Below are 12035 nucleotides of genomic sequence, written 5' to 3'. Positions count from 1 at the left end.
ATACCTAAGACAATTGAGAAAAAATATACACATATATCTTTATATATTTATAAATGTGCGTGCGTGTGTGTATATATATATATATATATATATATATATATATATATATATATACTCACATCCTTATAGACTTGTAAATCAACAACTGAATATGATAATCATTATAGCAATTGTGATTACATCATCAGTCATGTCAACATGCCCTTCCTTTCAGTAACTATGATCCTAATGAGTAATAATGACGGAAATAATTGCAGCAATAAAACAACAACAAACACATTAATAGTAACAGGAGTAATTATGACTGGTGATGATGAATAAAAACAATTAGCTATATTTTCATCATCACAATTTTTAAAAATAATCATTATACTGAATCCCTGAAACCCCTAATAATGTTAATTATCAGTCTCTCAGAAACTTTATTTAAAATAGAAGATGCTTCTATACCAACTGGCCTCTTAGGTTCGGACTTCCTTTCACAGTTTTACATGCAGCACATTAATTAAAAATGCACAATGGGAATACTCTTTTAATGTTTTTAAAACTTTGATATGTTTTACAGGTAATTTCACAGTTGCGTGTCCTCAGCCGGTCTGTGGCAACAGGCTCCAAATTTGACCGAGAGCTTTGGTCAAATGGACTCTCACCAGTTCTTAACTTATGGAAGAAACTTAACCAGGTCAGTGAATATTTTTCAATATCTTCTGCCTTATATGAATTCATACTGTAGTTGGCTTTATGTCTATCTGCTCATTTTGCTGTGATGAAGCACCTGTGTTTTAAATCACTCTGTATGATTTTACACTATGTGAGAATTCAGCATGCAGTAATTCCTCAGCATTTCTACAATGCTTACATCGAAACAGGGAGTAAAGGAATAATTGTAAATTAGTCGAGAGCGACTATCACAGTATAATAGCTCCTGCCTTGCCCGGTAAGCCACTGCTCCTGTGTGTGGTTGCTTGGAGACAGGCACCTTTTTTTATTTTTAAATACAGATGATATGTACCTTCATATTAAATAATTTAGCCCATCCTTCCTCTCTTCTTCTTTTATACTCTCCAATGCTATAAAACACCTATGCTACTATCCTCTCTGCACCTTTACTTTACCCTCAGCTTCCATTATTCCTTCAGTTAATTTAGACTAGAATATTTTTTTTACCTGCGTACAAGAGAACGGCAGAGTATTTCATTTCTGTCGGATTACTTAGTTCTGCATCTCCTCCCCAGTCAACGGCTGCCCTGCAGGATTTCTCCATCTGCATATATGCACCTCAGAGTGTGCAGCTCTACATGGTTACATTCATTATTTGCGTTGTCTGCTGATGTTCATTTTGTAAAAAGGATCACATTTAAGCTATTGCATTTTCATGCTTAAAAACTATGTGGGTTTACTTTGAAATATTGGTTGTTGAGGAAGAAGCAAGAAGCAAAAGAGCATTTATGTAGATGTTAAATTCTATTTTTAAACAGAAACAATAGAAGTGCTGTTGTTGGGCTGTAGCAGCTTTTTTATCACATTTATATCACTCTTCATCATTCACATTCATGTATTCCTCCTCTTCAAAAAACACATTATTGTGTTGATAAAGAGTGTGTTACCTTTATTTGAATACAGCTAAATCTTTTTGCATGTTCCCTTATTTACTCACTACCTATCTGCTGCCCAGTAGATTTTTTATTTAGAATTTTTACTCTCTAATACATTTATTTTTTTATTGCTAATATATCTACATTGATATTCAAGTTTGTTTGCACTGCTGGGAAATTTTTTTGTTCACGCTGAGAAACAAGGCACTTGTAAAGAGTTGTTGCCTTTGTTTCCTTTTTATCAGGGCTCTACACTGATCCATCAGAAGGTTGAGCCACCTACAGAGGGTCAGAAGTCCCCGATCCTATCGTTCATTGCTCTGGAGCAGTTTAATGCCATCCGCCTGGTCCAGGTTTGTATCTGGGACAGACCAATTTTCCCATTCTCTTTGGGCTTTTCAGCTTTTGTGCGTGTGTGTGTGTGTGTATTTTTTTTTTGCTGTGTAAGTTTCCTCAAACTGATGTCATTAAGGAGCAAAAAAATTCAACATGGATGTCATTGACATAATCACATTTTAAATCAGTTATAGATTCAGATAGCTTAGCCTCACATACATTGCTTTGCAGAACAATTAATCACTTTTGAGCTATTCAGATGTTTTAACTTACAACTACACACAGAAATTATATGCATGGTTTCCGATATATTAGAACTAGAAACTTTAACAAGTGTAACTTGCATTTTTATTGACAATTCCCCACAATTCCCACAGCAAAATGTTGCCAACAGAAATCACTGGTTATTTAATGTCTGTATAATTACAGCTGGTCTGTGAAGGCCTCAGAGGGTTGTTAGAAAACATTAGGAAACAGAGGGCATCATGAACAGCAAAGAGCAAAGCAGGTTCATGTTGTTATAAAACAATATTCAAAGCTTCAACAGCTCACTGAGCATGGATCAAAGCATCATCACAGCTTAGGTGGGAAATCTGTCCATTATCTGTCGTTACAAATTTGGCTTGTAATGGACTGTAGCAACTAAAACTCTTATTTTGAAAGTCATAAGAGGTCATGTGAAAGTTAATTAAAATCCTGGTGAAAAGTTTTTCATTTTAGGAAAATGAAACACAATTTGTAGCAGAAAATGAGTACCTAAAACACACCAGCAAGAAAGTATGCCATGACTATGGCCGCATCATGCTGTGGGGTTAATTGTGTTTGGTAGGGAAATGGAACATGGTCAGGGATTATGGAAAGCTGAAAGAAGCTCAATCCAGAGCAATCCTGTTCATATTTCAGCAGCACAACAGCGCTAAACATACATATAGACCTACAATTGCTGTTAATTATGTTAATTAAAGATAAGGAAGCCCAGACCTGAACCCAATTGGCAATTAGGATAAAAATACTGTCACGGATGTTTCCCATCCTATTCCAATGAGCTTGAGCTATTTTGCAAAGAAGACTGGAAATAGTATATTTATTCGAAAGATGTAAAGCACCTAGACACATAAAGCCTCAAAAATGAAGTTTTGGTTAATTTTTTATTAACGTATACACAAATTACTCAATAGTATTAATCTCTGTTTGTACCAGCAAGCAAAAAGGGAAGAATTGCACTATTTATAGATATAGGACCTAGTTCTTAGGAAAGAATGTAACAAGTGACAGTGTTAAGAATGAATTAGGTGATGTTGCTGCAAGAAAAGGGGTGAGTTTTAATAAGTTTATATTTTTACCTATTCCTTTCAGTAAGTACATATATTCCTATACCATTGTTCTTCTTTTCTTTTCTGTCTTTAAATATAAATATGTTTTCTTTTACTTCACTGCATTCAATAAAATCACACCAAACAAACCCAACTCAATGCTTTGGACAGTAAGAAAGTTGTAAGTAAATATCACCTAAATACAATGGCTTACCACATATTTCAATGTTTTATTCATGAAAAAATCTTTCCAAACCATCGGTTGTTTTTATTCCACTTCATATTTTATACTGATTTGGGTTTTTATCTATCTTAACTGAATTACCAATGAAGAAATTTTTGTCCACTTTGGGAACTGTGGATACAATAAAGTCTTATTTCTTACTAGAGAGCTAAATTGTGTAAAAACTTCAAATCAAGCATGTTAATATTAATAAGAAGAAATCACATATGAAACAAAGTACCTTATCACAGAAAATACCACTTTTTGTATTTTTGTACTAAACTAAGTGGGGTTTTTATGCAAGACCTTTCCATTCTTTTTTCAAAAAGTTTATATGGGTGAAAAGAAACAAAGATAAACAAAGCAAACCTTTGGTTACTGCAGCTACCAAATTAATATTTTTGGCAGGATGGGATGTATTAAAATCATACTCCTTGTTACAGAGTATTCACCAGTCTCTGGCGGCACTGAGCAAAGTGATCAGAGGGACCCAACTGTTAACCCCCGAGGTGCAGAAACTGGCCACAGCCCTGCTAAATCAAGAGGTAAGAAGATAACCAGAAAGAGCTAAAGTGATATAGACATAAATGGCATTAATAAGTAAGAGCACCAAGTGTAAAGCTAGTTTACCCTTGCTGATAGTCTGTGTTTTCTGTTATGGTACAACATTTTGTATCCTGGTGAATTGGAAAGTGGTAAACAGTGGACTGCTTCACTGTATTTTCCCTAAGGAATTCACTTTCACTTGCCAAAATAAATTACTTGAATGATGAGATTTAACATACTCTCCACAGAGAGCTTTATTCATTTCTTTTAAATCTCTATATCCGTACACCTGCTACCTTTTTGTCTTCTTTCATTGCAGTATAAGAATATGCCCTCGTTTCCCTCAATTAATTTGAGGTATTACAAAAAACTTCGTGAGGGAACTTAAGGCCAAGTGTGCAGTTACAAATACACAGCCGGGTACAAATACACAGCGCTTACATGTGGTATCTTACAAACACAATCTGTGTCTGTGTATATCTCGAGGCTGAACTGAGGACAAAAGGGATAAGATGATGTAGAGAGGAACAGAAACCCAGTTCCCTTTCATTTCTTTTATGTTTATAATCCCCCAAGAGGAGCCTTGGGCCAAAATCTTCCTTCACTGCATTCCTCCTCTCTCTTTTTATAATGATCAGCAGGTATTAGGCTCTTCCCCCAACCATTTCTACTTTATCATTCTTCAGTTTACAGCTATTGCATTTTGCTTGCCTATTTCTTTATTTTATTTTGTATAATCCTAGGGTAAACTTTTTGTGAAAAACATCTACTTCTATTGAAATGGTACACAAAGCAGCACCATGTACATTTTGACCCAAGTGTTAGCTTAATTTGAGATATATTAAATGTTTTTGGTTTTTTTTGTCATATTACCATTCAGCACTTCATTGATTTTGCTGTTCCATGCAGGCTGCCCTTCTGAAAAACTCGCCTGTGTAATTGGAGTGGGTCAGATCTGTTGCTGAAGGGGTCATGTGACCTTAGAGTACTGCTTTATGGCAGTCTTAACTCCTCTAAATACGAGAGCTAACCCTAGAATGTTGTTGTTAGGCAACAAAACATATATGAGACTTAGCTGTTCAGACATATTTTTGGTTCTTGGATGCAGGTTTAATCTAGAAGTGTGAATGTGAATTTGTCTTTACAAATAACTATCATTTCTCAATCTGCTCTCAAAGAGGTCTGCTATCAGATTCCAAAACACAGAGGATAGAGTGTCTAATTTTGCAACAGTAAGGTATTTGCAGTGGCCATCAGAGGCACAAACCCCGAATGTTACAGCCATGGTGCCCCTGTTGGCTAAAAGTTATATAGTGCTGCTTTAAGAAAATAATCACTCTTTCGACCAAAACACAAACAAAAACCTATATACCTTTAAAAATCCACCAAGTTTGAATATGAAACCTATAGCTCATCTCTAATTGGTCAGCTTTAGTAAAACCATAGTGTTTAAATTCTTCACACTGACCCTTCTTTTCCCAAATGGGGAACATTTGTGCTGGCCCCTCAATCTTTGGAATAATCTCATATTTTATTACCCATTAGTTTATAGTTTGAACACGTCATGTCTAGCAATGGCTTGAATAACATATCGAGTATGATTAAAAATAATTGTTTTATTGATAAAATCAGATTAGTCCTTTGACCTTTAAACATAATATTTCCCCATAGGCTTTTATAATAGGATCACCCAACACATATTAACTATAGTTAAGCTTATCTGTTCACACCTTCAGTTTTAGAATTATAAAATGTATTCTTCCCATTATAAAGGTTTGTATAATTAAACGAAGAAACATCCTCATAAGGAGTTTTCTTTTTCAATCAAGGTTTATTAAACTTTTATCAATAATGGTAATTTTGTAAGGCATTAAAGTGTTGGAATTTCATTATCTTTTCTGGCTAACAGTATTGAGGTTTTAGATAATTTAAAAATTCATAATTTTCTCTGCACAATTCCTGTTGTTTAAAATGATTTTATGCCAGAGGAAGTTCAGATGGACCTGAATTTTCACCAGCAATGTAATGTGTAGAGTATTGCATGGCATATACTCACCATCAATTTTGAAATTCTAACCAGAACTATCGCATTTTATTTTAAGACACGGAAATACAGAATGTTAGGAAAATAACAATCTGGCAGTTACAACACATTTGACATGATCCTTGTTTACAAACAACTCTGCTATAAGAACACTTTGCCTTGATTTTTCCAGTGGGTGTTTAATGGCAAAAAATTAGGTGTCAAATATCCACCACTCATAGCTACTATCTGTGTCTTTGGCCTAAATCTTAACTCACACAGAGTCTGAAAAAATGATGTCGCTCAAATGAACTGCAACAGAAAGGAACCCTTTTACAAGTTAGCTGGTACAAAGTGGTGACTACTTTGCAAGGTAAACTGGGCTTAGGAAGTAGGAGGATGATGTAAGCCTTTGTCCTCCTTTATCCATTGATGCAACCCATGCAGACAGCAAAGATTTGCCTATATTTTGTGCTTGGAGTGTTTTTCTCAAAGGGACTTTCTGTGGCTTCATTTTACCAGGCTGTCTCAGATTTTTTGGGAGATGTCCAAAATTAATGCTGCATGAGAACCACAGCTTTCACAAACAAAGATATATATTTAGATATGTGTTTCAGAACTGAATCCCTGTGAACTCAAATATTGCAGAAAGTATCCAATATTAGCATTAAGTGGTTTACCATCAAAAATCTATTTTGTAGCTTGTTGTTCATAACTGGACACACTATTGATAAACTGACCTAAACTGTCTTTAAAGCCAATTTAATCATGTATCAACTGTGCTTAACTTTAAATGTAGACCTGGTTTGATAGAGACCTAATTCAAATAATTAAAGAATCAACAGCATGCTGTAGAAGTTTGCTGCAAGGAAAAATGCCATTATATTAAAGTTTATAGGACTAGGGACACATCTAAAAGTTGTGGAAAACTGGCCCTCACTGACATGTCTAAAGCAGTTCACAGAAGTCCTATCCACCTGTAGCTTCCTTTTCTCACAGAATACTGAGGGAAATGGCCTAGGAATTACCAAAAGAGCACAACAAATAGTCCAGACCCACAGATACACAAAATTTCTAGTTAGTCATTAGGATTTCCACATGACCCAGAAAGGTGTACTGCAAATGACCCTATTTGAAGACACGATATGGTAATCTAAATTTGTTTGTTTTTTGGTAACAAGGAGTATGACCTCATTGTATGATTCCAGAGGTGATTGATATGTGTGAATATTAGTGAATCAAACAGATAGGAGTAAAAAAAAAGTTTGTAAACCTTCAGAAAAGCGGCGGCAACTTTCATCTTTTATTATGCTTTTGTTACTTACCAGGCCAGAGTTTAAGTAAACACCACATTTAATCACTGCCATTTTTTTTAATCAAATGTCTGACATACTGTATTTTGTAGCCACTTTTGACACTACTTTAAACATCACTGTTCTAAGCCTGTGCTTATCCACTAGTACAAAAAACATCATAAAAGAGTGAAATGAAATCACCTGATGTTAACTATTTTTTTTTTTTTTTTTTTGTATATTTAATGACTTTGTTGTATCAGCAGGGCTTGTTTTTCTTGGCACATGTTAAGGTCACTCATAAATTCAAAGAGAACAAAAGCTTTATGTGAGGGAGGTTCTGAGCTAACAGGCATGACGTGATTTACTTTCTCAACTAGTGCTTCAAAAAGACTTAATAACATCTAATATTTATCCATATAACATATGGTGGTTGCCACTGCATCAAAAGGCTGTGTGTACAGAACTGTGGGGACTTTTCAGAAAACATTATGATGCATAACTGTCAGATCACAGGCTTGAACCAGCCATTACTGATTGGGCCATTTTCAACCAGGGGAGGAGGAACAGAATGAGCTGGGGAGATGATTTATCTATTTGGAAAATGGACCGTTTGGGGTTGTAATAATATAAAAGTATGGTATGCATAGCTGTGAGAGATCAGCTACACTGGCCCTCTGTTCAGCTGTGCAGTAAAACATAATTAGTAGCTTGGAAAGGGGCCAAGATACCCATCAGAGGAGAGTGGTAAGCAGCACTGCGAAATAGAAAGAAATATCCACACTGTCTTAAGTCAGGAAAAAGCTCATTAATATAAGGATGTGATGCTGGGAAGACATTTTCTATTAGAAGTTGAACAGCCTTTGGCACCATTGAGTTTTTAAATATTGGCTTTAATTAAAGAAATGGCAATATATTTCTTTAGGAAAAACTCTGGTTCTAAAATTGAATATCTAGAAAAATGCTAATATTTTAATAGTAATAAATTAGGAAGCCATTTTGTTTGCCACCATTTTTAACTTGTCAAACTGATCCATGATCAGAGAACATTTCTCATGTACCAAACAGTTTTTCTTACTGGTAATATCTCAATTACTGGAAATGTACAATCTGTAGTGCTGCACTGTGAACATTGTTAGAATGTAGTGGGATGACTTACCTGTTGTTTTGCAGGTTAACTGTTCACTGTTACAGAAATATTGGTTTTCTCCCATTTGTTGCATTATTTCAATAATGGGGTACAAGTATATCCAGTTCCAGAGACAAACAATGTTTGTGGTATACAATGTTTATTTTGGTTCATAAGACTAGATTTACCAATACTGTGGATATGACCTAGATCGTCTCATTTGTAGTTTTGTTTTTGTATTTCTTTGGTTCCAGCAATATAGTTTACTTAGACTTAGTCAACTTTTGTCATTTTGTATACACAGAGTGTATGCAAAACAAATTTCGTTTTGTACAGCATTCATGACATTTCTTAAAGTGCAGCAGTGATCAAATGTGGGAGAAACAACATAGTGCAAAAAAATGCATTGATATGGTTAGTTTTAATGCAGAGTCTGTGACATGATTTTGAATATTTTCAACATTCAGCTGTCTGATGGTGGTGGGGAAGAAGCTGTTTTGGAATCTGCTGGTCCTGAATGGAATGCAGCGAAGTGCATTCCATGCAGACCCCACAATGGACCCCCACCATGGACTGTTCTCCCTGCCACCTTCTGGGAGTTTGTGGGTTCTTTGATAATGTTACAGGCTCGGGACACGCAGCAGTGGGATCAAATGTCTTATATGGATGGAAGAAGAGCTCCGACGATCTTCTCCAGTCAGACATGCATGAAGTTATCAGTTTAAGTATCAAAGATAACAAACTGTGTTATATACCTCTTAACAGTGTAGTATCTCCAAAACCTGACAGTTTGAACACTGAACTAAATTTACGGCAGACATAAGCCCCAAAGGATTTGAAAATACTGTTTAAATCTGCCTTTTTTGTTTGTTTTTTTTTAAATAAGGTTTTTTAATTTAAGTTAATTTAATTTATTGAATTTTGTTTTATTAAAAGAGGATCAAATACAGACCGTTCACATTAAAGACACTTTAATTAAACACTGATAGAATGCTATAAATGAGAGATACTAACATTAGCCAATTGGGCTACTTTCATTGCTTACCCTGACGTTGTCACTGCCTCACTTTCCTAATGAGCATCCTGAATTCTACCCAGCTAATTATTGTTAAACAATGTTTTTGTAAATAAGTGTTGTCAGCCAGCTTAATGAGAAGTAGTCAGGTCCATCAACATAGAAGGTAAACTCAAAAACTTCTTTCTTTCTCATCCTTTAACGTAAAAAAACAGACACAGTTGTGGGCGGCTCGGAAAATGTGTTTTAGACGTTAAATATCAATTATTTAACATTACTCTAAAATCAATGCAATAAATATTAGATGTTCTACAAAATTTATTTCCAGTCCTTCTTTAACATTATTGGATGTATTTTGTTAAATATGTTACAGTGTGATATAATTTGTGTTGTTAATTTCAGATGCTATTAACTGATATGTTTGACATATTTAAAAGGAAATTATACATTTTGCTTTTAGGAATAGTTTAAAGGAAGTTAACAGAGATTGTATGAAATCAAACAGCTTACCAACAGCTATATGTGGAAAGGCTATCCCTCACACTAGTGGGATGTGTGGTGTTTAATTGTATTCAGCACTTCATGTTTGTTATTTTCTTTTCAGTGTCCTGTAAACTGGCAGAATAAATGGGAAGGACCAGAGGAGCCAATGCAGTACCTCAGGGCTGTTATAACACGAGCTCTAGCCATACAGGTAAAGCAACGCTATGCATACACACTTTTGTCTGTCTCTAAGGTTCAGACGTGTTCCTTTCATATAAACTCAAAAAAATTATATATATGATTGAAATAGTTTATTTAAAACAGTTTAAAAAACATCCCAAAACTTTTTTTTCACTACCTAATAGGAGAAAAGTTAATCACTTAATAAAGTTTTTACTTGTTTAGTATCAAACCCAAAATGAGGATCTTTTTATCAACACTGATTATTTAGAAAATATTTGCTACTGTAAATAATTGAAACATTAAAAATGATTAATCATCATCTTCAGGATCATCTGAAACAGCATGTACCAAAAATGTTAAGGATTTTATACTCGTGTTTTCTCTCATTGGAAACGCAACAGTGCTAGATAACTAGAGCATTCATTTTAAGCACGTTGACAAATACAGACTGTTATAACTGTATGTAAGGATGTTTTTTTTTTTTTTTTTTTTTTTTACATATGAAATTTGCGTTAATTAACCTTTAAAGGGCCTCATGAAGCCTTTGGTGATAAATGAAACCTGGCGCCTTTAAAGTGGCATATAAACACATAAGGAGTTGCTCTGGATTTTTGAGCTGTGCAAAGAAACACTTTAGAAATCTGCTTTTCCCCCTAAATCTAATATGGTTTTAAAATGTTATTAGTTTATATGAATCTTCCTAGTTTATATGAATTCCTGTGTGTCCTAAAATGACAAAGAAGTCTGTCCAGCTCATTAAGACATGCCATAGAAATCATGTGACTGCATACTGCATTATTTGAAAGAAGACGATTTCAGAAATATTTATTCTCAGGTCAGTGAGAGAAAGCAAGGGTTCTCCTCTTAGGTGTGTCTGACTGCACGCCTACTTCAATCTGCTCAATGCAAGCTGGTACAAACACAGCCTTTATGTAATATTTTATTTCTGTGCAGATGCACTTCATGATTTGAGTCGAGCGCAATGCATTCTGCCTCTTTCCGTTTGCAGGCTGCCCTGACCTTCTGTGTGCATACATCTTCCTGACACTTCTCCTTTTATCCTCTGTTCTAGCCTCACTGTCTACCTGAACTCGATCTGTCTTCATGCATGTCTGTCTGGAGGCGGCAGTGTCCTTCACTGTCTCTTTTGGCTCATCATTGCTGAGTGATAACTGTGTTAGCAGCTTCTCTGTATTCTCTTAGCTAATCAAGGCACAGCCATCCAGAGCTGCTGAAGAAGCCAGCAGCACAGTGTCCCCAGACAAATGGATCAACTTTGGCAGTAGCAAACTTTGAGATTTTAACATTACCAAAATAACGCGTATGATTAATATACTCCATCTATATTTAGTATACATTATTTAAAATTACAGATACACAAATAAGAGATTTTGTTAATAATTTCTAAGCTGTTTATTTTAAATAAAGCTCTGACCTAGCTATAAGTTTAACTCCACCTGACCATTGTCTGGCGCACTCGCCCCCCTCGTTATGTTCTGTCGGCAGCCGGTTGCCAGGCCAGCTTAATGCTAACGTTTACCCCGCCTATTCTGAAAAAAGTGGAAACTGTTGCATGATTTCTGAGCCGCTTTGCTTCCTTAGGTCAGCACCAACATTAAAGGTTTAATTCTAACCTTCACCGTTGTTTTACCTCTTGTTTGTTTTGATTGGATTTGAAGCAGTAAAAAGTAACCCCAAGAAAAATAAATTTCTCAGTTCTTATCCCGGAGAGTGCAGCAACAGTTTTGTCCTCTTATGTATTATCATTTTTTATAATAAGCTGACCCTAATTTACATTGTTTTTTCTTTGACATGTAGGTGATTAGAGCTGAAAATGGTAATTCTATATATATATATATATATATATATATATATATATATATATATATATATATAT

General features: G+C 35.0%; 1 protein-coding gene across 1 annotated transcript in view; it reads left to right on the top strand.

Annotated features, from left to right (window-relative positions):
- dync2h1 (dynein, cytoplasmic 2, heavy chain 1) overlaps positions 1-12035 on the top strand; it is a 48439-nt gene that overhangs the window by 29095 nt on the left and 7309 nt on the right. The window contains exons 9-12 of the mRNA XM_015399035.1: positions 566-682; positions 1841-1948; positions 3911-4012; positions 10077-10166. Of these exons, the coding sequence (XP_015254521.1) occupies positions 566-682; positions 1841-1948; positions 3911-4012; positions 10077-10166 (417 nt within the window). The remainder of the gene's footprint in view (positions 1-565; positions 683-1840; positions 1949-3910; positions 4013-10076; positions 10167-12035) is intronic.

Source organism: Cyprinodon variegatus, unplaced genomic scaffold, assembly GCF_000732505.1.
Source record: "Cyprinodon variegatus isolate N-32 unplaced genomic scaffold, C_variegatus-1.0 Scaffold983, whole genome shotgun sequence".
In the NCBI taxonomy this organism is placed as follows: domain Eukaryota; kingdom Metazoa; phylum Chordata; class Actinopteri; order Cyprinodontiformes; family Cyprinodontidae; genus Cyprinodon; species Cyprinodon variegatus.
The sequence above is the reverse complement of the archived record's forward strand: the minus strand, read 5'-3'. Positions and strand labels throughout refer to the sequence as shown.